The sequence below is a fragment of the Plectropomus leopardus genome, chromosome 5 (assembly GCF_008729295.1).
Source record: "Plectropomus leopardus isolate mb chromosome 5, YSFRI_Pleo_2.0, whole genome shotgun sequence".
NCBI lineage: Eukaryota > Metazoa > Chordata > Actinopteri > Perciformes > Serranidae > Plectropomus > Plectropomus leopardus.
In genome coordinates this window covers 26,173,870-26,197,291 of record NC_056467.1, presented here as the reverse complement: position 1 = coordinate 26,197,291, position 23,422 = coordinate 26,173,870, and the positions used below count along the sequence as shown (strand labels likewise).

Below are 23,422 nucleotides of genomic sequence, written 5' to 3'. Positions count from 1 at the left end.
GCATTTAAATTTAAGTGACAGGAACAAACAGTAAAACATTACACACCTCCCCTTTAATTTTCAATGTCCATCAAATATCTGAACCACATAAAAAAAAGAAAAATAAAATACATATTTACAAATGCATTGGGGATTATTTGATTTTTTACCAATTGTAATTGTAAGAAGCTTCTTTTGATTGTGTTACTGTAATTAATGTAAAGTGAAGTAAAAATAAAATATTTTGTGTTTGATACTATTCACTACTTAGGGACAAAATCCTTTATTATGTTTCTTTACTGTACTGAAAGACTATATGTCTACTTTATCAGTGTAAAGCTCAAATATTGTCAAGTGCAAAATATAAAATGTATATATACCACATGATTGTATTGACCGAGAAAAGTCTTAATTTTATTACATTTTGTCTCTAGTATGCACCCTAATTCACCCTTCTGCTGGAATCAGGATAATCTTGATTTCCTGGATCATATGTATCCCGATCCTACTAAAAAGTGTGAAAGAACACAAACTGAAGGTTTGATCCAGATCAAAATCAAGATTGGATTAGATATCCAATCTGATTTCAGACTTCTTTTTTTTCCTTTAAAAGACTCATTTTTGAGATTTGATCCAATCTGATGGTTGAAATCCAATCATTAGTTTTGAACAACTGGGCCCAGAAGTAAAAAGCTATTGCAAGGTTAAAACAAACTAAACTATAGTCGCGTCGCCACCACTATGAAAAATTTGTCAAGTTGTGTTTGGCGTGGCTCGATGTAATGACGTTATGTAGTCTCATTTAGCCACTTGTTAGCAACTAACTTTTTAAGACACACAAAGCTTCAATGTGTGTGAATGGGGTATTTACTGACATACTTTATGTGGTAGAACATAAGTGAAAGTTAGTGTTAACCACAGACCTAATTTCAGGCTTCTAACCAATAAACCCACGACTTTGAGACAAGGGAACAGGAGGTGCTGAAATGTTAAATAATTTCCGGTGTTGTGTTGAAATGTGTTGCCCTTTTGAATAGTGTTTCCCATTTGTTAATGCTAGTGCCTCCCTCAGTGGTTAGGGTTAGGAACTGTTTGTTATTTATGAGGGGGGAAGGGTTGCTGAAAAACGGCCAAGGCATAAATAAGAACTGGGGATGGTCTTTTTTTTTTAAATTAAATTTTTTGCTTAGATGGGCGACATAAAACTTTAAAATGTAATATTTTGTATTTCTTTTAAATAACCTCTGAACCTAAATCCTGCTGGTTGGTTTGAAAAGCATGTTTTCTGTAAAAATCCACAAAATCACACAATGTATCATAGTCAGGAACTGTAAAAACAGAAAAACAAAATTTCTGAGGGTTGTTTGACACATCATCTTTAGGAGTATATGAATTTTTCTTAAAACATTAGTTGTTTGTTTTGGTGATGACAAAGGCCTGTGCTGTTTGCTAGGTACATTGGTTTCAATACTACCTATATTTGGTGTGAATACAAAAAATGACTGATTAGGGAAAACATTTATAGCTTCAGGGAGTGTCAGGATAAAAATAAAATGATTTAAAAAAACAAGACACACCCCTGCCACTCACTTCCTCTAATAAATAAAGCACATACCAGTACAGGGTTTGGGTAAGGTTTAGGCAGGGGGAAACGCATATTGACGGGGAAACAGTCTTCAACACAACACTTGATTCTAGGACTCATTACTGGGGTTCTGTTTTGGCTATTTATTAACAAGCCGACGTGAACGCGCAGCATTTAGCTAAACACGCACGACGGTTTCTGCGAGGCCGCGCTCTAACAGCGACGTGCACGAGGATCGCTGACACCCGAGCTGGCCGATGTAAATCACTGCAATGGCAGCAGAGGAGTAGGGGAGGGTGGAGGACACCGGCTACAGCCCTGCCTCTTCTCTGCATGCGTGCACACGGCAGAGTAGACACACGGCAGCAGACAGAGCGCCATCACAGGGGCAACAAAGGGACGCGTGGTTCATCCAAGGCATCAAATGAATAAATGATTAATTGAGACAAATTCTGCTTACAGAGAAACGTTTTATTACATCTGTCTTCACCTCAAAGGTAAGATTGCACCAGAACAAAAAATGCATAGGCTATGTTCTTTATCGTTTTCATGCTATATATATATATATATATATATGTATATTTTTTACCTATAACAATAAGCTTTCAGCCAATATTCATAACCATGCTTATGCTGTTGATGTTTTACTGTCTGCTGTAAATGTGTGTGAATTTCGTGGCTATATAGATTGAATTGAGAAAACACTGGGGAGCATGAAATGGGTGTGACATGCCTACTTCATAATGTGTGTAAACAGCAGCAGTGGCAGCATCAAACTTGCATCAGTGCTGTATTAGGACTGTTAGAAACTACATGACAGAGAACCTAATTGCTGTAATGTATTGTATATAAGTTAAAGTAAATGGCTTATTTAAATAGTAAGCTTTCTTCCTCTTTCATTTAAGGTGTGATAGCACTGCACAGTCATGGAGCTGGAGCACTTTGATGAGCGGGACAAGGCTCAGAGATATACCCGGAGGGGCTCAAAGGGAATGGGCTCCCCAGTCCCACTCATAGCGCGCACTGCAGCCTTTACAGAACCAGGACGCTGCAAGCACTGACCTCCGAAAAGAAGGCCAAGAAGATCCGTTTCTACCGCAATGGGGACCGCTACTTCAAGGGGATTGTGTATGCCATTTCTCAGGACAGATTTAGGTCTATCGAAGCACTCCTGGCTGACCTCACAAGATCTCTGTCAGATAATGTCAACCTGCCACAAGGGGTGCGGACCATATATACCATTGATGGGACAACAAAAATCACTGCCATGGACCAGCTGGTGGAAGGTGAGTAGTTTTCCTGCAATTGCTGCAAATGCTAACACAGATTTAGTTTATAATGAGTAATGTGATATCAGTTAAGTCACAAACTCTGATGCAGATCAAAACCAAATGCACAACTTCCTTAGTCTTAAAGAGTGAAAGTAGCTGGTGTTACACTGTCATATGATTTTTGCTTTTTATCTTCCATATGTGTCTTAGCTTTTTTTTGTGGGAAAATTAAAAAAACAATCTCTCAATGTGTCTTGATTTTCTGCAGGGGAGAGCTATGTTTGTGCATCCATAGAGCCCTACAAGAAGCTGGACTACACAAAGAATGTAAATCCCAACTGGGCAGTTGGTGCTAGGACTCTTGCGTCTGTGCGTGACCCTTCTTCCCTTGGTAGTGCCAAGACTGGATCCCCAGAAACCAAGGAGAGCAAGGACTTCATCAGACCCAAACTGGTAACCATTGTCCGCAGTGGAGTAAAGCCCCGCAAGGCCGTACGGATCTTGCTCAACAAGAAGACTGCACACTCCTTTGAGCAAGTCATGACTGACGTCACAGACGCCATCAAGCTGGACTCTGGAGTCGTTAAAAGGCTCTACACGGTTGATGGCAAGATGGTAAGTGTTAAGTTGTTGTTTCAAGTAGTGATTCTTTGAACCTCACTTGTGCCCATTTTCAGATTCCTAATAATAAAAGCGTTTGGGTTTTTTTTTCCAAGTTGGATATACTTGAGAAAAATTACATTTGGTAATGGATAGATACAGTAATTTTTTTGACATGGTTTTGAAGTCCAGCAACATTTTTTCTGTTGAAAACAGGCCTAAGCTGTTCATAAAATAAGAATATAATACACTGTGGCCTATGTGATGACACTTCAGCTGTTTGTGTAATGCCACTGTCATTTGAAGTACACAGCCCATAGTTAAATAACTATAGGATTTATGTATAAAATAATGTGGTATAGTGCATATACCAATTAAAGAAATACTTTGCTGATTTTCAACCAGCTTTGTTTATAACAGTGTGGGCAGTATGTGTAAATGAACTGTGGTAAACTTACCTGTATCTTACCAGTGCCCAGATCTCCCCGCTTTTCTCTCAGCTGAAAATTCGCTTGCTCTTGTACAGATTTTTGTTCTGCGTCTTTGTATGCCTGCCTCCATGGACACAAAGACTATAGAGGCAGATTGAGAGAGAGACATGACCCCCTCTCTCTCTCTCTTTCTGAAACTCAGACCAAACTCCAATCAAACTATAAAACTAGGCAGTGCAGAATAATAATAAACAAAACCAATAATAAATATAAACCAAACGTCTGTAACTGTATCGCCCATTTCTCGCCTAAAATGTCTTTAAAAGCCAATTTCAGTGCACTGGCTGTAATATGTGAATTTATGAACAGGAAGTGGCCGACAAACTGTTTCCTGTATTGTAAAAACAGAGGCTGAAAAAACTCAGATCTAATGGTTAAACTAGGTAGCGCTGATCAAATATAAACCAAGATTTTTCACTTTGTTGCCTATTTCTCACCTTAGATGTTTTTAGAAGCATATTCTATTACTGTAATTTGAGAGCATTTGTTACCAGCAGGCGCCAAGTAGTTTACTTTGTCATAACAACTGAGCTTGCATTATGTCCCCCACCAGTAGGAGCATTAATTGATCCGATGCGGCACAGTTCATTCTGGTAGCTGTTATTTACAGCTTGAGCAAAAGTGAATGCCACAGCCCTCTTTATTTGTTTTCTCTGGTCATGTAGTACCAATTTCAGGAGTATTTGCCCCTTTCTACTGCATAGACAGCCCAGTTTTATGAAAAGGCCATCTTTCCAACAATGAAATGCGTCTTTTACTAAGTAATCATATCTTTTTAGGTTGGTAAAAGTCACCTAGACCTTTACCTGTCCTACATCTGTGTATGACTTTCAGCCCTCCCCTTACACAGACAAGGTATTCAACCTAGTCTTATAAGATGCAGATTGGGCACAACTGTGCCATTGAGAGCACAATTACTGGCAAACAATTGATTAAAGTCGCATTTGCTTGATGATCCTCTCAGTGTATAATTGGTTCAATCTGACTAAGTAACTCCATTGGGTTGTGGTGAAACTAGTTGCGCATTTGTAGTTAACATCAGATAACTGCATTTTTGAAAAGTAACTTAAATTCCATGAATAGTTTCACACTGTATATAGCCCATTTTCCAATTTGTGCATTTACAGTATTCTTTTTTCAAACTAAAGTTATAGAGCAAAGCATCCAGGACATCTTATGCCTTTTTTTCTCCATCACTGATACATTAATTGCTCACTAATGCGCAAGAAGAAAGGATGCTTCTGTTGGATAGAAGTCAAAGGGGGCTGACATAACTTACTATGCAGTTCATAGCTTGGTTGTGCGCAGTTCCTTAATGTATTTGTTGTGGAGATGGTATTCTGATGTTGTAGATTAACACTCTCCACATTGTGTTCCCATTTCTGGCACTGTATCTCACATAAGAATCTCAAATCAGCACACAGTGCATGAAGCAGACTTGGTACACACTTCCTTCAACACAAGCTGAGTTTATCTAGCACATTGAGTAAATTATAAGGTTTTTAGAAGAAATAGAACTTTTTCTCTGTCATCAGAGGTGGTCTGTTCTGTTCCTCATTCATGTCTTTGAGAACTGGCTCCTTACCCGAAGAGAGAGACAGCCCAGTAGGTTCAAAGTCAGCTGGGAATATTTGCTAAATGTATTACGAGAAATGGGTTTCTAGGACTCCATCTAATATTCCTACTAAACAGCAGCACACGATTTAATTGTTATTCACTTAGTAAGTCTGTGCCAGACATACATAGATAATATTTGCATTAAATTGAACTTTCTAATAGACTGTAGCCATTATTTACATTATTATATATTTGTGGGTTCTTGGCGCAAGTGTCGATATTATCACAGTTACAGGGGATTTAGTCCTTCATGGTTGGATGGACAACACTAAAAGGGATACTTTTCAACCAACTATAGAAGTATGAATCAACAAACCAGTGCCTAGATGGCTTTTTTTTTTCCTCTGATAGTTTCTATGGTGACATGGTTTCCTGAGCTGGTTGCTAAGGAACAGCCTCTGCGGCAGAGCAGTGCAGTAGTGATGTCAGGACTGTAGGTGTAGTGTGAGAGGGCTCATAGATGCACTGTGGTCTGTCAGCCTTTTTATACACATGGCAGCAAGATGCAGCACATGGCTGAGGTATAATCCCCGGATATGGGCCCATTCTGTAATGTTGTGTAGAGGGAACAGTTTGGGGATTTTCATACCAACAAACAAATCTGCCTCCACAAATCCTCTCAATTATTTTAGGAATGCAGATTGTTTGAAAGAATAAATGCACACTGCAATAGATCAAAGGTAGATGTTCATTTTCTATGCTGTGTTAGAATTTATTTTTATGGCACTGTATTTGCCAGCAGTTGTTGCTGATTCACTTTAGCATGAATCATTTTAATGATGCTTCCATAATAAGCTGTTGTGTTATGGGTTGGCAGTGCAGCTCTGTGCTCCAGTTTCTCTGCTTTTTCTACTTTTTGTCATGTTGTGACTCCAGATGGCCCAATGAGCACCCGTTGGCATCAAAGGGCCTGTTTTCATGGGTGTTTAAGCTTTGGTATATGACCTGCTTGTGCTGCTGGTCTTGAGACAATGACATTCTGTGGAAACAATTAATCCTAGAACCTTTGTTTATGTTCAGTAAGTAAAATTTCCAAACACAATCACTTGAATAGCATATACTTAAAATCATATAACTGCTGTATCCATTTCTCATATTAATGTATTTTCTGCAGTTTTAACAATACTAGAATTTTGTATGATGTTCTTGTACTTCTATACCTTCATTCTCTTGCCGCAAAAGTAATGGAGAGACAATTTCTGTTTATTCACATTTATTTAAGACTCATGATTCATGCTTCTATTCATGGATCTGCTTAGCCTGTGCCTCTGCTAGATGGCTGTAATCTCTGGCCAGATGGGCTGAGCCAAGTTAATGTATTCGGCTGCACTTTATAAACCTCAGATGATAAGTAATTTATAAAACATCCATGTCCACTCTGAAAGTAGTACGAACATATAAGGTAGAAAGAAAGCAATAGAGGAGCAGACAAACTGCAGACAAGGCCCTTTAGGCAAGATAACATGCTTTGGTCTGGTGTGATCCTGCTGTTGTTTGTGTGGGATGGAGCACAGAATATTTGCATGACGGAGTACGTCTGAGGAGACTTGGGCCATGACATTTCAATCCCTGCTGTAATGGATATGGCTCTGCACTGTAATTGCATTAGCGCACTGCTAACTTCACTGTGTTTTAGAGTCAACACTTCTTTTGAAATAGATGTCAACACATCCACCCGAGGACAGAGCCTGGCTCAACATCAATGCAAGAAAGCAGAGACTTAATTCTCTGTGGTAAAATTATGTATCAGTAGATTAACAGCCCATTCATGCTTTAGAAATTAGATACAGAGTGGGTGAGTCATTATGAGATTTATGGTGCCCTATGTGCCAGAGAGGAAAATCTAACTTATGTTTTCCAACTCATCTCTTCATGTTGACCTTGACGCTGCCATTTCCTGGTTTGACTGGTGTGTGCCCACAATGAATCTCTTTTGGTTTCCTGTCATGCGTCATTTGGTAATATAGTATTGGCAATACAGCCAATATATTCTATCACACTGTATATTATAGTATAAATCACAATTCAGTTCTGGAATTTCTATTTGAAAAATAGTTAAAAAATAACCATACCATACTTTATGACATATTATTTTCTTCTTTTATTTAGAATTTCTACAAACAAAAAAAAACCTGCATGAGATATTTGAGTTAAAAACAAAGGACTGAAACAATAAAAACAAAATAATTTCAAAAATTGAGCTTTATGGGTCCTTAGAACAGTAAATTCAAGTGTTAGAGTTTTCTGTATTTACAGCTTTGCTCTCCTTCTCCATGTCTGCTCAAATTATGTAAACTTGCAAGGCAACAGGATTCGCGAGATTGCGCTAGAATCATGAGACCATGAAAGAACCGAGCCCTGATTTGCTACATAGGCTGCCTTAAAAAGCTCCCACGGTGGAGGCAGTATTGGCATGTCTGTACCCAACATCTTATTTTCTGTGTTCAGGACACAAAAAATAAGAAAATAAAAAATTAAAGGCTGACCTTGATACACATTTCAAGTGATCTCAAGGAATGAGTTGGAGGGATTACTTCTGTACGAGTCTTTTGTGTTTGTAGGAAAATGCTTTATTTTATATCTTTAACATAAAAGTAGGTATTTGATTTTTGTTTTAGGAGCCCTTACAGAGATGGCATTTGTAAAGTATTAAAAGTAAGATATGCAGGATTTTCCTTAAAACAAACAAAAAAAGTGGCATGCTCATATCAAAGTAAATCCTCACAATCATCACATATGACCCATTATAAGTATGTGGGAGAGGATTTTTCTGCCGAGTATTTCTGCCTGTATTTTCTTATTTTCTTCTTATATTGCTATTTTCGAGCTGTTCTGGGGCACAGCACATAGGGTTTATAAATAGATAGCGACCAGGTCCAAGAGGCAGCTTCAAAAATCACAGTCAAAGCGCCTTAAAAACACAATTGTAGCCAGACAAAACACCAAGCAGACAAAACATCTTTCAAAATTAAAGTTAATATGGGGTCAGTTTTTACTTTCACTGTTGATACTGTTCATGCACGGTAACAATTCCTACATAGTTTCCCTTAAACAAAGGAAAGACTAACTACCATCTACTCTTTATATAACTTAGTCAATTGAAGATAGTGCTTTTCTTGATATTTAATGTAAACAGTAAAATAGTTACCAGTAATTATTACTTAATTGGTGTTGATCGAATAAATCATTATCAGCCTAACATTTTTAAACCTCTACCTGTAACTAAAGGGGAGAGGATGAAGGAGACAGGGAGGCTGGCTTTCTTCTCACCTACTGCTGTGACTGGGCAGTTAGACACAGAACAATCACTTGCTCAGTGTCCTGCTGCATTTGGTGTGGAGAAGAAATTTTCTCTGTTATCCTCTTTTGTTCTGGGAGGCTACTAATTATGCTTGAGCTAAAGTGAAAGTGTTGTGCTTTAATTAGAATACTGCGGAATCTGTACTGCATGTCAAGTAAGCACTGTGAGATATGTTTATAGGGCCTGCAAATATTTAGATCACACATTGTCATTAACTTTGACCAAAATAGTTTAACAATCTGTCTTCATGATCATCTGTTGCCTGTTTAACATGTATTTGACATGTAAGATATCATGTTACGCAGCATTTCAAAGTTGTCTTACATAACATAACATGTCCCATATTATGGTGATGCATTTTGTCACAGCAAACCTTTTTGGAACATGATTTGAAATGGTCTTTTTCTGCTGCTGAAAGTGAGAAACGGATAGAACTTCTAAGGGCTATATATAGAACTCAAGAATAGGACACTTTGATTAGGAAAGCTAGGAATGTGTGGGCTTGTGTTATGACTCATATGCGTGTGCTTGGCTTGTTGGTTTGTCCTTATGGATGTCCTTATCATGCTGACTTGCACTTATTAAGGTGGCTAGTACTCGTATCTGTCTTTGCAGCAGCTGCAGTTATGACAAAATTCTGCAGCAGTCCTAATTTGAATCTTGGATTATGCATGTCTGTGAATCTACTGCTTTACGTCTTTTCCCCTCTACTTGACATTCTTCTGAGCATGCACATGTGGACGTACAATAGAAAACGGAAAACAAGTAGCTGTTAGCAAATAATTGATCCTGATTCCTAAAAAAATTACTACAAGGTATTTTTTCAAAGTAAAGCATGCTCTCAAACTGTACATAAGGGCAGCTCATCCAAAATGAACAAGGGCCATTTAAAAATTACATGTGATGATGAGTCATGTTTCTTCTTGACATGCTGAGTGACTCCGCTGTTGACAGTCCTACACTTCAAAGGGGAGATTCAGGACCCTGGAGAGCTCTGCCTGTCCAGTGGTGGAGCAGTGTTTTATAACCAGTTTGCATCTCTTGTGTAATTCATTGTCTTAACCATGGCTCAAATTGATTATCTTCTAAAGCATGCATACCTCCCACTGTGTTTTGTTCAGGAGCAATGCACAGATAAATTCCTGGCAATCAATATTTGCACAGGATGCTCCAGGACTGCAAAGAGGGTGTGTGTGTGTTAGGGGGATGGTAGGCCTGATGGAGCTGCTGTGTCACTGAGCCAGCAAGCATAAGTCATCAATAAAAAGAAATGCAGTCATGATTGCCCCAGTTATCCTCTTTCTTCATAAGTTTGACGTTTCCTAGTATTTCAGATGAACAATATGTAATTTAAGATTAAACTAGTTTTATATGTTTACAGAGTTAAATATAAAAGCTCTAATAAAATCAGTCAGCCACATTTGGCTCAAGACCTTCAATCCATAATTCATCACTCTTAAATTAGACACTTTTATTATTAAGAGGGTGTGCATTGTTGATAAAATTTCTGTAAATGGCATGTATGTCTTAGTAACATTCATATGCCATCTGAATCTGATTCCATGATGCCATAGAGTGCCCCAGGAATGAGTCCTAAAACCCAGACATGCATCACTATTTTGGCATTTCTGGTTCCCTCATCTGAAAGTCTACAGGTTTTTCAAATGGGTTTTTCGTAGATGCTTGAAATAAGGCCTGTATATAAATGTCATCACTGAGGAGACTCTATTGTTGAATAATGTCACTTTCTATATTCTGATTTTACTTGTTTTTTTCTGTAAACCATTTACTTTAAGCCATTTTTCCTGATTGTTATTAGACAGTCTTAAGAGAAGGATTGGGAGTTATATGGGATGACATCCACCAAAAGCCAGATTTGAATCCACAAAATTATAGGTTGACAAAGTTTTCTATGCTATTCCACCTTGCATTGACTCATGGTTAAATTGTTCTATTGTCTGCAGTTTGTACCGTCCAGTGCTCCCAATAGGATCTGACAGGGAATCTTAAAGCAGCCGTGTCCTTCTCATCGTCTCAAACTCAGCTGTGATTCTGTCTGGTCTCCATGGCAACGGCTGTGCAGCTTTCCTCCCTTTGGGATCTCCAATCTTGGAGGAGGGGTGGGGGCAGGGGCTGTCAGAGTGGGGCGTCTGTGGAGAGAATGTCCATATTAAGCACCCGTCTGTGCCTAATTTTTATCATAAGATTTCTTGGCTGAATGACCTTTGACTGTTTGTTTCATCAGTAACTTACAGAAAAAGTACTTCCATCACCTTTGTTTGGCAGATAAATCCAACATTTTAGTAGGCTGGATAAAAAATGTCACACCTGCATATACTGTAATCTCTCAAATACAGATCATTTTTGAAATGTGCTTGTGTTCCAAAATGATCTGAGATTTGTACAATAGAACACTGTCATACTTATAACTAAGGTAGGAGATAACATCACATTTAATGTATGGTTAGAGGGCCGTCAGGTTGATAGACTGTGGTGGCTCTCTTGTCTGTCCTTCTTGTCTCTCTGTCTAAGCACTTAAGTCATCTTATTAGACTCCTGCTGCTGAACTCCCTGTTGGTCTTAATGATGGGACAGTTAATAATGTATGTACATATAAGATGTTTGTAGTTGCCTGTTTTGATTTTTCAGTTTTCAGTTTTCTAAAAATTGTTGTCCTCAACTTGATAGTAAGAAAAGAATCATTCTGTGTTAGGTGACAATCTGCCCATTTTCAGTACTTCTTGCATTGCTTATTTTACTCAATAGCAGCATTTAACACATTATAATATAGAAATAATCTGTAATTTATTATCAGTCACATCTCACTTAATTGCTAATTCAGAATTAAATAAATGTCCACTTAATTACTAATATCAGTATGGGATTACATTTTCTTGATAGAGGAATTGCTGAGTGCACCCCTTAGTAGAGGAAATGAAAACATTCTCTGGTGCACTACTGTAGTTAAGCCCATCAATAACCCTTTTGAGGAGAAGGTCAGGACTCCATCAGCATCTTCATTTATTTATGACACTGCATCCACTGTGATGGGCTTCTGTATTAATGAGAGCAGCAGATGCTTCAACTCAGTTATCAAGTTTCTCTTTGAAGAAAAATGAAAACAATTCAAATTTGTGTTTTTATGTGGTAACCATGTTATTTAAACAAAAGTTCTTAAACATCAAAGCCATCCTCTAGTTTAAGGTATTATTTATTTTCCCACCATGTAACATTTGTTACAGTTTTAGGTTTATTTTGTAGATTCAGTGTGTTAACACCTATTTATGAATCACTTACCAGATTTGTGCCAAAAATGTGAAAATGCTTTCATCTGAGGAACAATATGCTCATTGCATCTTCATGTGATTGGTCCCACTGAATAGATGACTGATGTTCTAACATGGTTTCATATTAAAGACAATAGAGGGCAATTAACTTAATCTCTCACTTGGGATGGAAACCATTTAAGGACCGACAGACACCATTGTCACAGAATGTACTGAATAATATCCAACAGATTTAAAAGGAGCTTTTCTTTTCTTAGCAGATACCCTTGAGACATTTTCATATGCAGCTAGGCTGTTATACCAGTAAAAAGAAATGTTAATTCCATTATTCATATCCATACACAATATGGCAGTTATTTTTACTTTGTACTTTGGCCATTTTGTATATGCAATTACAAGGTATCTGCTCAACTGCAATCTTATATCTTAAATTCCAGTGGTATTTCTTTCATGGTTTCTCCCGTGTACACTGAGATAGCCCGGAAGTAGATGTGCCATCTGTACTGCCATTTATATAATCCAGATTTGAGAATATTTTTTCAAATTTGATGAATTATGGCAGTTTTCAAAAAGTAATTTGTCAGTAGTTACTTCAAAATGCATGCTAATGTTGTCTACATTGTATTTTTGCTGAATTTTGTCCTTTTACTAAGAATATACAGTACTGTGTATACTATTTGTGCTGTCTAATATAGATTGTAAGTCAATCTTAATCCCAATCATAGGTAGAAACACAATATAATTGCCAATCATTGTTACAGATTTAATCAGAACACTGTAATGTATATTTTTAAGTCTATCTCTGTTTTGATTGGATCATGTTGCACATGTGAGCATTAGCTAGCACATTTTAGTAAATGTATTTTATATGGACGACTTTGTTGCCGTTATAACATAATATACTGTCTAAAAAATATGTGACTCTCCAAGGTGTTTCTGCGGGTGTTTGTTGCTGCCTTCACACACTGCTGTTACCAAATCAGTAAATGCTCCTTTAAATTCCAAATATGTCCAGAGAATGCAGTAACTGCAGTTTCAGTGTGTAGGTCTGTGCACTGATTAAAATATAATACCTTCACTTATGCAGCTTTTTTGATTGTTCGTTTTATTTGTTTATTTTAGTATGTCTCACGTATTTCGAGACCACAGTACTTTACTTTTGCACCATAACTGAGAGAAACATCTGTATCTTTCCCAGGTTACCTGCCTTCAGGACTTTTTTGGGGATGATGATATATTCTTTGCCTGTGGCCCTGAGAAGTTCCGTTATCAGGATGACTTCAACCTGGATGAAAGTGGTAAGTTTTCTTTCATTTTTGTGAGGCTTGGATTGCTTAGTTGGGAGGGCATAGTACTAAAGCTTGCAGGGTTTTCTGTTGGTTGCTCACTGTGGCTACACATGCCATTGACTTGTGATACTGTGAATAACTTTTATTTAACAATTCTTTTTTGTGGCCCATGTACATACTAAATATGCCAAACACATGGAGCTATTATCATAATCAGAAATACTTTATTGATCCCTGGGGGGAAAAGTGGTTTGTCAGTCGCTCTGATGAAAGCGTAGAAGTTTCGGGGTTCGGTCCGGGCGGGGGCCCTTCTGTGTGGAGTTTGCATGTTCTCTCCGTGTCCGCGTGGGTTCTCTCCGGGGTCTCCGGCTTCCTCCCACAGTCCAAAGACATGCAGCTCAGGTTAATTGATGACTCTAAATTGCCCTTAGGTGTGACTGTGAGTGTGTGGTTGCTTGTCTATATGTGTCGGCCCTGCGATAGTCTGGCGACCTGTCCAGGGTGTACCCCGCCTTCCGCCCGATGTTAGCTGGGATTGGCTCCAGCCCCCCCGCGACCCTTACGAGGACAAACGGTTACAGAAAATGACAGTTAAACAATTAGCACAATATGTTAATATTTAAATATTTTATTGTATAATATGCTGAGTATGTAAGTGTGTAAAAATATAACGTAGAGAAATACAGTAATAGGAAATTAGCAATAGTATGTGAATATTTAAATTATGATGTGGAAAATGTGCTTAGTGTGTAAAGTGTGTAAAATATAAAACTGCTTTATGCTACAGTACAAGGTATAACACTAGTAAGTTCAAATATAAAAATATAAATACGTGTGCAATGCTACAATGAACAGCATAGAAATAAATAAGTAAGAATAACAATATGAATATATACAATATGTACAAAATGTGTCACATGTTAAATGTAGCCTACATTCAAGAATTATTGTTATTCTTGTGACAAGTTTGCACATATATCTACTGCTGTTAACTGCTACTGCTCATACTGGTACTCCACACTGCTTTGTCAGCTCTAGAGAAAGGTCTGGAAGCACCTATTATCATTCTGGATTGTTTGTGTTTCACTGAAACAATCACAATCATCTTAGTCAGCGCTGATCCCTGGATACAGCAACGATGCCTTTGCAAAACAGTAGCACACAGATAGCAGAAAGGGAGGAGAGTGGTAGCTGAAATAGGTCTCTGGCAGGCTTACACCTTCAGTCTTCATCTGGTAGGTCAGACTAGATTCACAACTATTATAGAATGCGTAGTTGCTGTCACCTTGTACCCTGTTGCTTTTTTTTTTCAATACAAAGCTTTGTGTTTAGAAAAAAGAGGTCAGACTTAATCAATCAGCAGGACCATATGACACCATAAACTGGAAATCAGATTGCTAAACTTCCCATTTATAAGGCCCGCTGTCACTGATGGAAAGGGTAGCAGCCTTTGTTGAGTTGTGTTACGTCTTAAGCACAGCATTTATGCTTTTAGTTGTTGTGGTGGGGATAGACACTTTGTCTAAAATACTAATTTGCTGCACATTGAACACAGATAAAATCAAGGACATTATCATTTACTTGACCTAGTTTAGCATAGTTGTGGTGTCTGTACATATTTTTGACAAATGTGCAGGTTGGAATAGAGAATGTCATCACTCACAGTTTGTGGCTCTGTGTCTGTTGTACCCGAGAGAAAATAGTTCCCATTTATAATGTGTCTGTGATTTGCGCTGCTCTTTTTCAGTGCTTTTCTTTCTTTATTTTACAAACTTAAAATTGTTCAATAATTCTTCAAACTGTCACAGAGTCAAAGTTAAATGAGAGGGCAGAATACAGTCGCCCTGTATTATCTAGGAACATTGTTGCTACAGCAGCATATGTTTCTAATCTTTTTTCTTTCTTTATAGAGTGCAGGGTGGCAAAGTCTGCATCATATGGCCGACTCCCCTCCGTGTACGGTCTCTCCTCCCCAAGAGGTGGTGGGATGTCCCGCAGGAGCAAGTCTCCTTCATCTGCTAGTTCAGGTAAGTGTGTGTATGTGTTCCCTGACTCAAAGCAAATGATCATTTCTAAAGCATCACACATTGTTCTTATAGGATTATATGTATACTATATGTATAAAAGTACATTTTGGTCTATCCTGCAGTATTTTATTATGTTGATTGTGTGTTTCCATTTTTTTTGTACTGACAGCTAATGGCACTGCAGGCAGTCAGCTGTCTACACCTCGCTCTGGAAAGTCACCAAGCCCCTCTCCAACCAGTCCAGCTAGCCTCCGGAGACGACAGGTAATAAAAATTGATGTTCCCACAAATAAGTTAATGTCTTAAAGATTTATTTTAAATAAATTCATACATCATACCACAGACGATTTAGGAAGGAGTTCAGCAGTTCTCTTTATCAATTTATTTATTTAATTTCATAATATTTATAGATGTTCTAGTGACATGGAATTGAACAGAAACGTTGTTCTTTATTGATGGATATAAACTTAACACATTTGTCACCTTCACAATATTGTCTGGCAAATATATGTGGGCCTCCACTGGCTATACATTACTGATGTTACTGTTTGTTTTTGTTGCGCAGTAATGTGACTGGAAACATTGTTCGTGTTGTTTATGTTACAGAGAAATCATAAAAAGTTGGCAACGGTTATTGCAGGTCTGTGTGCACAGGTGTGCAAATGTAAATATCAGCTATACAGTCAATGTATACAACAAGTTTCCCAGTTCAGGAAAAAGAAATTCACCAAAACATCATGTCCCACGGTAAACACAGGCTGTGTTTGTACATTTATTAGTATGCTTTAGAGCTATCTTTTGAATGAAATGTCATTCTTACTGCAGCAGCACATTTCCGCTCTGATTATCATACATCTGGGGAGGACGAGCAAGTTTTGAGACTGCATAGCACAGTCGGGTCTGCAGCAAAATCCAATTATCAGTGATACCATCATTAATTAATCATAATGCTGGCTGGGGTTGGTATTGTGGCTGTGGTGGAAGATATTATGTTCTCTCTATCCCTTTTTGAACCACATGTCAGTCTTTATGCGGGTGGAAAGGTTAGTATAATGTTTCACCATGCTTTATTTATTTCTATCTAATCTCGAACAGCATACTCAATGCTGGCAGGGTGGAACAAATAGGCTTTGTGTAAGCTGGTTGTAATCACATTTTTACAAGCTATGCCTTCTCTGAAGTTGGTGAAAGACAAGGGCATCAGTGTGTCTTCACTGTATGACTATCTCCTCTTTCCAGGGATCTCAGCACAGTGGCTCTTCGCTCTCTTTGGCTTCTACCAAGGTTTGCAGCTCAATGGACGAAGGAGATGGGCCTGGTAGTGAAGGTAAGACATTGCATAAAACAAAAATGTAGTGGAAAAGACTTTTCACATAATGTACGTAAATGCTCCTGTTTATACATTTTTTGTTATAGATCTTTTGTTTTGCTCCACAGCTGAGCCAATGGATGAGTACCCCTCAGTCCCTGCGTCCATTGCAGAGAGGTACAAAGTGGGGAAGACTTTAGGGGACGGAAACTTTGCCGTCGTCCGAGAGTGTGTGGAGAGATCCACTGGAAGAGAGTACGCTCTGAAGATCATCAGCAAAGATAAATGTAGGGGAAAGGTGAGCCTGCCTCAAAATCTGCTGACTTCCATTATCACAGCACCAAGTTTAATCTAATTCATAATCAAGAAGCTATTTCAGTCTATATAGTTGATGGAGTTCTGCTTTGGATGCTCTTTCAATTTCTTATTTTTCTTCATTGGTCAGCAGATGGTGCTATCTCCTCTAGGACCAAAATTATTTTCTTTGTCATGTTTAGATAACACTATCATATGAACCGTATTAAAAATTATTATTGCAACTGACATTCAAAATTTCGAAGATGGAACTGGTGTCATATTTGCTCTGAAAAGATGGCTCCCCAGTCTCACATCCCACTGATAAGTATTGCTGCTTTTCCTCTCTGAAAATAGTATTTGTAGATTTTCATTTGACTAAATTTTCTTTATTTATAGGAGCACATGATCCAGAGTGAAGTGTCAATCCTTCGGCGTGTGAAACATCCCAACATTGTGCTTTTAATTGAGGAAATGGACACCTATAATGAACTTTATCTTGTAATGGAGTTGGTAAAGGTAAGGCAAGATCTTGTTTTGTGACACAATTTTATATTAGTCTATAATATAATATAATATATATAAAATATCTAAACATAGAAATACATAATTTTACCAGATCCCTACTAATAGATAAAGCTGCATCAGCCCTTAACATGGTTGAAAACTATACTTTTTCACATCCCAAATATTCTTTCTCTAGGGGGGCGATCTTTTCGATGCAATCACCTCTTCAAACAAATACACAGAACGAGATGCCAGCTCAATGCTGTTCAATCTAGCAAGTGCCATTAAGTACCTGCACAGTCTCAATATTGTCCACAGAGACATTAAACCAGAAAACCTGTTGGTAAGTATGACTTTACAAAGTATCTGATCTAGCAGTGAGTGGAGCTTAATTCTTAAAACATTCTCTCTTCAAACCCTATAGGTCCATGTTCCTATTTAGTCCCCATTCCTGTTACCCTTGCCACTGTCCTCCAGAGTTTGTATGTTACATGTTTGTATGCTTCATGCACACGTAACTGTTAGTTGTATGTGCCAGCTTGTACATACAAAGGATACATATTTGAAATTAATTTACTGTACACAACTCCACAAGGCATTTCCTATGTAATTATCTCACTGTGGCACTCAAAATTCTAACACTTTCCCTCTGTAAAGTCTGACCTAGATCTCAAATAGCTTTGATCTGTTTCCTCTAAAATGTAGTTTTAGATGCTGAGGATTTCTGAATTGAATGCATGCAGCACAATCATTCACATCAGCAAAAGAAAAGCTTGAGATTAAAACAAGACATGTACCTTGAATACAAGTGAAATTAGTGTAGACTTCAGTTTTTGTGTTTAAGTCCTGACATTTTCACTTAATATTCATGTGATGAAGAGATTTAAGCAAAAATCTCAATTTTATTCTTGAAAGAGACCATCTGTACTTTCCTGTACATTTTCAAAAACAGTTTATAGCTACTCCCTTTTCAAGTCTTTATTTCTTCAATTCAGTATTTCATTCTCTGCACTGAAGTGTTTCCTAATTTTATTATCACATTGAGCTCATTAAGAGAATCTTCACCACAGGGATAAATATTAAGTAGCAACTTTTGCCTGTTGTTTCTCACTTTCACTTATTGCATGTGTTACACAGGTGTATGAACACCAAGATGGTAGCAAGTCTCTGAAGCTTGGAGATTTTGGCCTGGCTACTGTCGTCAATGGGCCCCTATACACTGTGTGTGGCACACCCACCTACGTAGCACCAGAGATTGTTGCTGAGACTGGGTGAGTCAGCATCATCTGCTGAAACATTATTAGTTGGGCATTTGCTTTAAAAGAAAGTGTAAGAAAATAGTACTGTCCCAATGAGAAACTGCTGCTTACAGATTTGCATATATTCTCTGATGCCCTCCTCTTTAATAACAGGTATGGCCTGAAGGTTGACATTTGGGCAGCTGGTGTCATTACTTACATCCTGTTGTGTGGCTTTCCTCCTTTCCGTGGGTATGTGCTATGTTTTTTTTAATCACTTTAGTCAAAATGTCTGTAGTATTGCATGGCATTGTAGAGTATTATGTGGAATATAGTTTGAGCGTTGCCGAATACCTGTTGTTTTACTTTCCTCAGCAGCGGTGAAGATCAGGAGGCTCTCTTTGAACAGCTTTTGAAGGCCCAGCTTGAGTTCCCTGCACCATACTGGGACAATGTGTCTGACAGTGCCAAGGTTTGTGTTTGGAAGTGCTCCCCTCATCTGCCATTGTTATGCTCTATGTGAAACACCAGAATCTGTCAGTGATGTGTTTCTGTGGTGTCTCATGTTAGCCATGCATATCCAGTATAATATTGTAGACTGTCCTTATTTAGGCTCTGATCACTGGGATGCTACAAGTAGAGGTGGATCAGAGATACACAGCAGTGCAGGTGCTGGATCACTGCTGGGTCAATGTAAGTTCAGCATTTTAAAGACAGTCCTTTCATCAGAATCGCCTGTGTTCATACAAGTGCTGCTAAGAAAGAGTACAGTTTGATACAGCAGGTAGAGTCTCTGAAGCTTTGTTCTCTGTATTTTCCAGGATGATGGCATGTCAGAGAACGAGCACCAGCTGCCTGTGGCTGGGAAGATCAAGAAGCACTTCAACACTGGGCCCAAGCTCAGCAGCACCACAGCAGGAGTGTCAGTCATTACAGTAAGCACTGATTTCCACCTCCACACACACACTGCGTGCAACTCTGCATCAGCAGATTACATTTTGTCTATTTATTTTTTGATGTGCTTTAGTGATGATGCTTGGATGCCATTCAAAATTGGGAAACAGAATTTTGAATCAGTGTTCCCCATATGCGCCTGCTGCTTAACTCCTTTTATCGTTATCCATTGACTGTCATTAAAATTCAGTTGTCCAGTTGAAACTAACAGCAAGTGCTTTTGCAAAATGGCAAATTAATGTGATTTTCTTCTTATTTTTTATTCCTAATTTAATGACTTATCCACTTCATTCTGTGCATACATCAACAGTTCATCCATCTGCTTCTTGCTGCCAGGTCTTCTTGTGTGTGCTCTGGCCTCTCATCCCCTTTTACATGGACTGTCAGCACTGTCATTTGGAGATCTTATCAATAAGATAGCTGGCCTACAATGACTAGGTTTTAATAGATACAATTTCTTGAATAGTTTGAAAGCTGAGCTGGATAATTAGTAGATCAATGACTTATTCTGGAAATCAGACACTGCCTTTATTTAACGACTTGCCATTGAAGTCCTCTACATTTTTCTCTACATTTTTCGTATACATCCTTATAACTTACCAAACACAGATATCAGATGCCAATTGGAAATATTTCACAGAATTTCAGTTGGCGATAGTAGTGATATGACATATTCTCTTCTGTGGGTGTTTTCCCCTCTCATCACAGCAGATATAACAGGAGTTTCGAGTTGTGCACCTTAATGCTAATCAGGACAGTAATGCTTTGAGTTCAGTGTGATCCTCTGAGTTGCACTCATCTCTCTCTGCTCAGCTGGACCAGGACTTAACCATCCAGAGATCAGGGTCTTTGGACCACTACCAGCATCCAGGATTGTACTGGATAAGGTATGACATAGCATAGCCCAAATATGCAGTGCTTCCATGGCAAAGTGCTGGCAGTCTCCATTTCCCACCCTCCAAAGGGTGTGACTCATTTCCCCTCAATGAAGTCCTTTTCATGCCTCGCCCCTTTTTTACCTCATCAAATCCACCACTTCATCATATTCTTTCATCTCACTACTACTGTGGCTTTTTCCTCTTGGCTGGTCACGCAGTATACCCTACTATTTACTTGTGCATAGCTTTTTTTTCTAAACAAGAAAAGAAAACTATGCATCTGTAATGCTAACTGCATTTGAGGGTTCATGTGATGGATGAAGCAACTGGATTTTGTTTCTCTTTCAAGGAGTGCTGTCGCAGACATAAAGATGCCACACACCTGACACTGACAGGCCTTTTTGCCTCTTGTTGCTTCTCCTGGTTTTGTTGACTGTCGCATTAATTTGCTGCGTCACAAGATTAAATTAAACTTTCTCTGTCACAAGCATTTAAACACTCTGAGGGGAATAGTAGTGAGATAAAATGCAGCTTTTCTAATACAACTGCATGCAAACATTGGCTCATCTAACATTTGCCAAGTGTCACACTGGATTGGATGCCACTCCATATTTGTGGTCTTGTGGAGAAACCTATTGATAGCTGCTGTGTCATCCTCTCTCAGACCACGCCACTTGATAAAGAGAAGCAAGTTTTCCGACGAAGACGCAACCAGGATGTGAAACTTTCTCCCCACCTCCCACGCAGTATCGGTGCTGGCGCCTCCTGCAATGCCAACCCCGGCCTCTCTGCCACTGAGTTCACCTCTGAGTCTGAGGACATTTCCCCAAGTTCTGCTGGCACTGTCCGTTCACCCATCTCTCCTTTCTAACAGCCTCCCAGAGGCCACAGTACAGCCCACCCCTCCATGGATAAGTGGAAGAGGGTGGAGTGCAAAACGGGAAGATTCAACATGTATTCAGTCTGCTGATTTGGACATTTACACACTGCACACTTAGCTGTACCTATTTAACTTTTTCCTGGTCATATATTTATTGTACTTATAAAATGCATTGATCAGAGTAAGGGACAAGCTAGTCTCTGGATCAAAGAATACACCTTAAGAGTTTGCAACAAATTTTAATATTAGTTTTTTCCCCCTCTTCTTTAACAAAGACACCAAACTGATAAAGCTTTATTTCTTCAAAGCAAGCACTGGTTCATTGCAGTACTGTAGAGCCCTCTACTGGTTTATATTGTATACTGCAGGAAAGATAACCTGCCTCATGAACAGTGTTGGGGAGTAACTGGTTCCATAATTTTCACTGAAAAAAATATTTTATTAGATTAAAGTTAATAAATATTGGTGATTGCAAAGCGTTGCATCTGAATATAGCCTATTATTTTCAGTAAAAAGTTTATATATGGAATACAACATTTATTTTGTTGCTTTGCATCTTTTCACTGTGTAAGACTGTATTCCCTTTGGCATATTTCTGGATAATGTGGGTCAATAAATCCATCGGGACAAATTTAAGTGCAACACTCTCACATGTTTTAGGACTGTTCCACTTTATTGCCTAGTTTAAAACATTTGTTTACAAATAAGTCAGAAAGAAATCAGCTGTAATAAATCACATTACTTTGTAGTGATTGAAAAATAGTCACATTACTCATTACATTTTGTAACAGGGTAACTAGTAATCTGTAACTTATTACATTTCAAAAGTAATCTTCCCAACACTGCTCATGAAACGCTTTTTAATGAAACATGCAAATGTGAAACACTGAAACCTTTGCTTCTAAATATTAAATAACATGACTTTGTGATATGACAATACATATCACTTCTCCTGATTTTAAAACAAATTTGTTTCACAATAACTCAATACACCAATAACAGTCACCTTTCTGCTGTCCTGAAAGACATCTAGATTACTTTGTGCTGTGGTACTTAAGGTTCTGGTGCATAAACCTCAGACACAGTGTTGATAGGATTTAAGAAACTGGAGAAAATCATGCTGCTATATTGTACCATACGTATAATGTGTACTGAGCAGATTTTTTGTGAATGACAAATATTGTCCTGCCACCCAGTAGCATGATTCTTTACGAGAATTGAGGGCGCTTATGTTTGACTGTTGATAGTCCAGGTCACATGGGTGCTTGAGGATGATTTTTGAAACTTGTTACATGTCTGTGAGAGTGGTTGTAATTCAGTGGTGATACAGATGAATGTCAGTGCTGTGTAGTTGGTAGTAAGTGCATGTTTAAAGCCTTGCCTTGGCACATATGGATTTAAGTGCAATTAGGTGTACTGCCCAATGAGCACACTATCAAATTTGTCCTTTGAAATGTTGGAATGAGTGAGAAGGATCTGTTGCTGGTATTGGCATCCAACTGACCCACTTATAAGTCAGATGGGAGCAGTTTGCTTTTGTGCAACATGGATTTTTTTTCACACACTGAAATAAGAAACAAGTTAAATGTTGGTAAACATAACAGTGCTTCCAGGAAAATCCATAATTTTAATATTTATTCATTTAGTCAGTACTTTTGCTGGACTTTTTTAAAAAAAAAAAAAAAATCAGCTCAAACTACATAACTAAGAAGTCTGGCTCATTAGACTGTACGTGCTGTATGTTGTCTGACTACTTTGTACATTGGTTTACCAGAGACCAAATATTCATGAATAAGAATGTCCTCTTCACCTCCATCAGAGACTGTAACCTGCATGTGTGCTAATATGCATCCTTAATCAGTTATTCTGGTCTTCTACTGTTTGATATACGCCTGTCAGAGATAAGACCATTTCT

General features: G+C 38.3%; 1 protein-coding gene across 1 annotated transcript; it reads left to right on the top strand.

Annotated features, from left to right (window-relative positions):
- Nucleotides 1-1,789: 1,789 nt before the first annotated feature.
- Nucleotides 1,790-21,420, top strand: dclk1b (doublecortin-like kinase 1b). Its single transcript, XM_042486696.1, is given in 18 exon segments — nt 1,790-2,061; nt 2,470-2,551; nt 2,554-2,850; nt 3,104-3,450; nt 13,330-13,429; nt 15,331-15,447; nt 15,617-15,711; nt 16,687-16,774; nt 16,885-17,054; nt 17,450-17,569; nt 17,754-17,900; nt 18,695-18,828; nt 18,970-19,047; nt 19,171-19,267; nt 19,408-19,488; nt 19,617-19,730; nt 20,563-20,636; nt 21,292-21,420. Coding segments are annotated over 17 exon segments (2,178 nt in total). The 5' UTR covers nt 1,790-2,061; nt 2,470-2,490; the 3' UTR covers nt 21,350-21,420.
- Nucleotides 21,421-23,422: the final 2,002 nt, after the last annotated feature.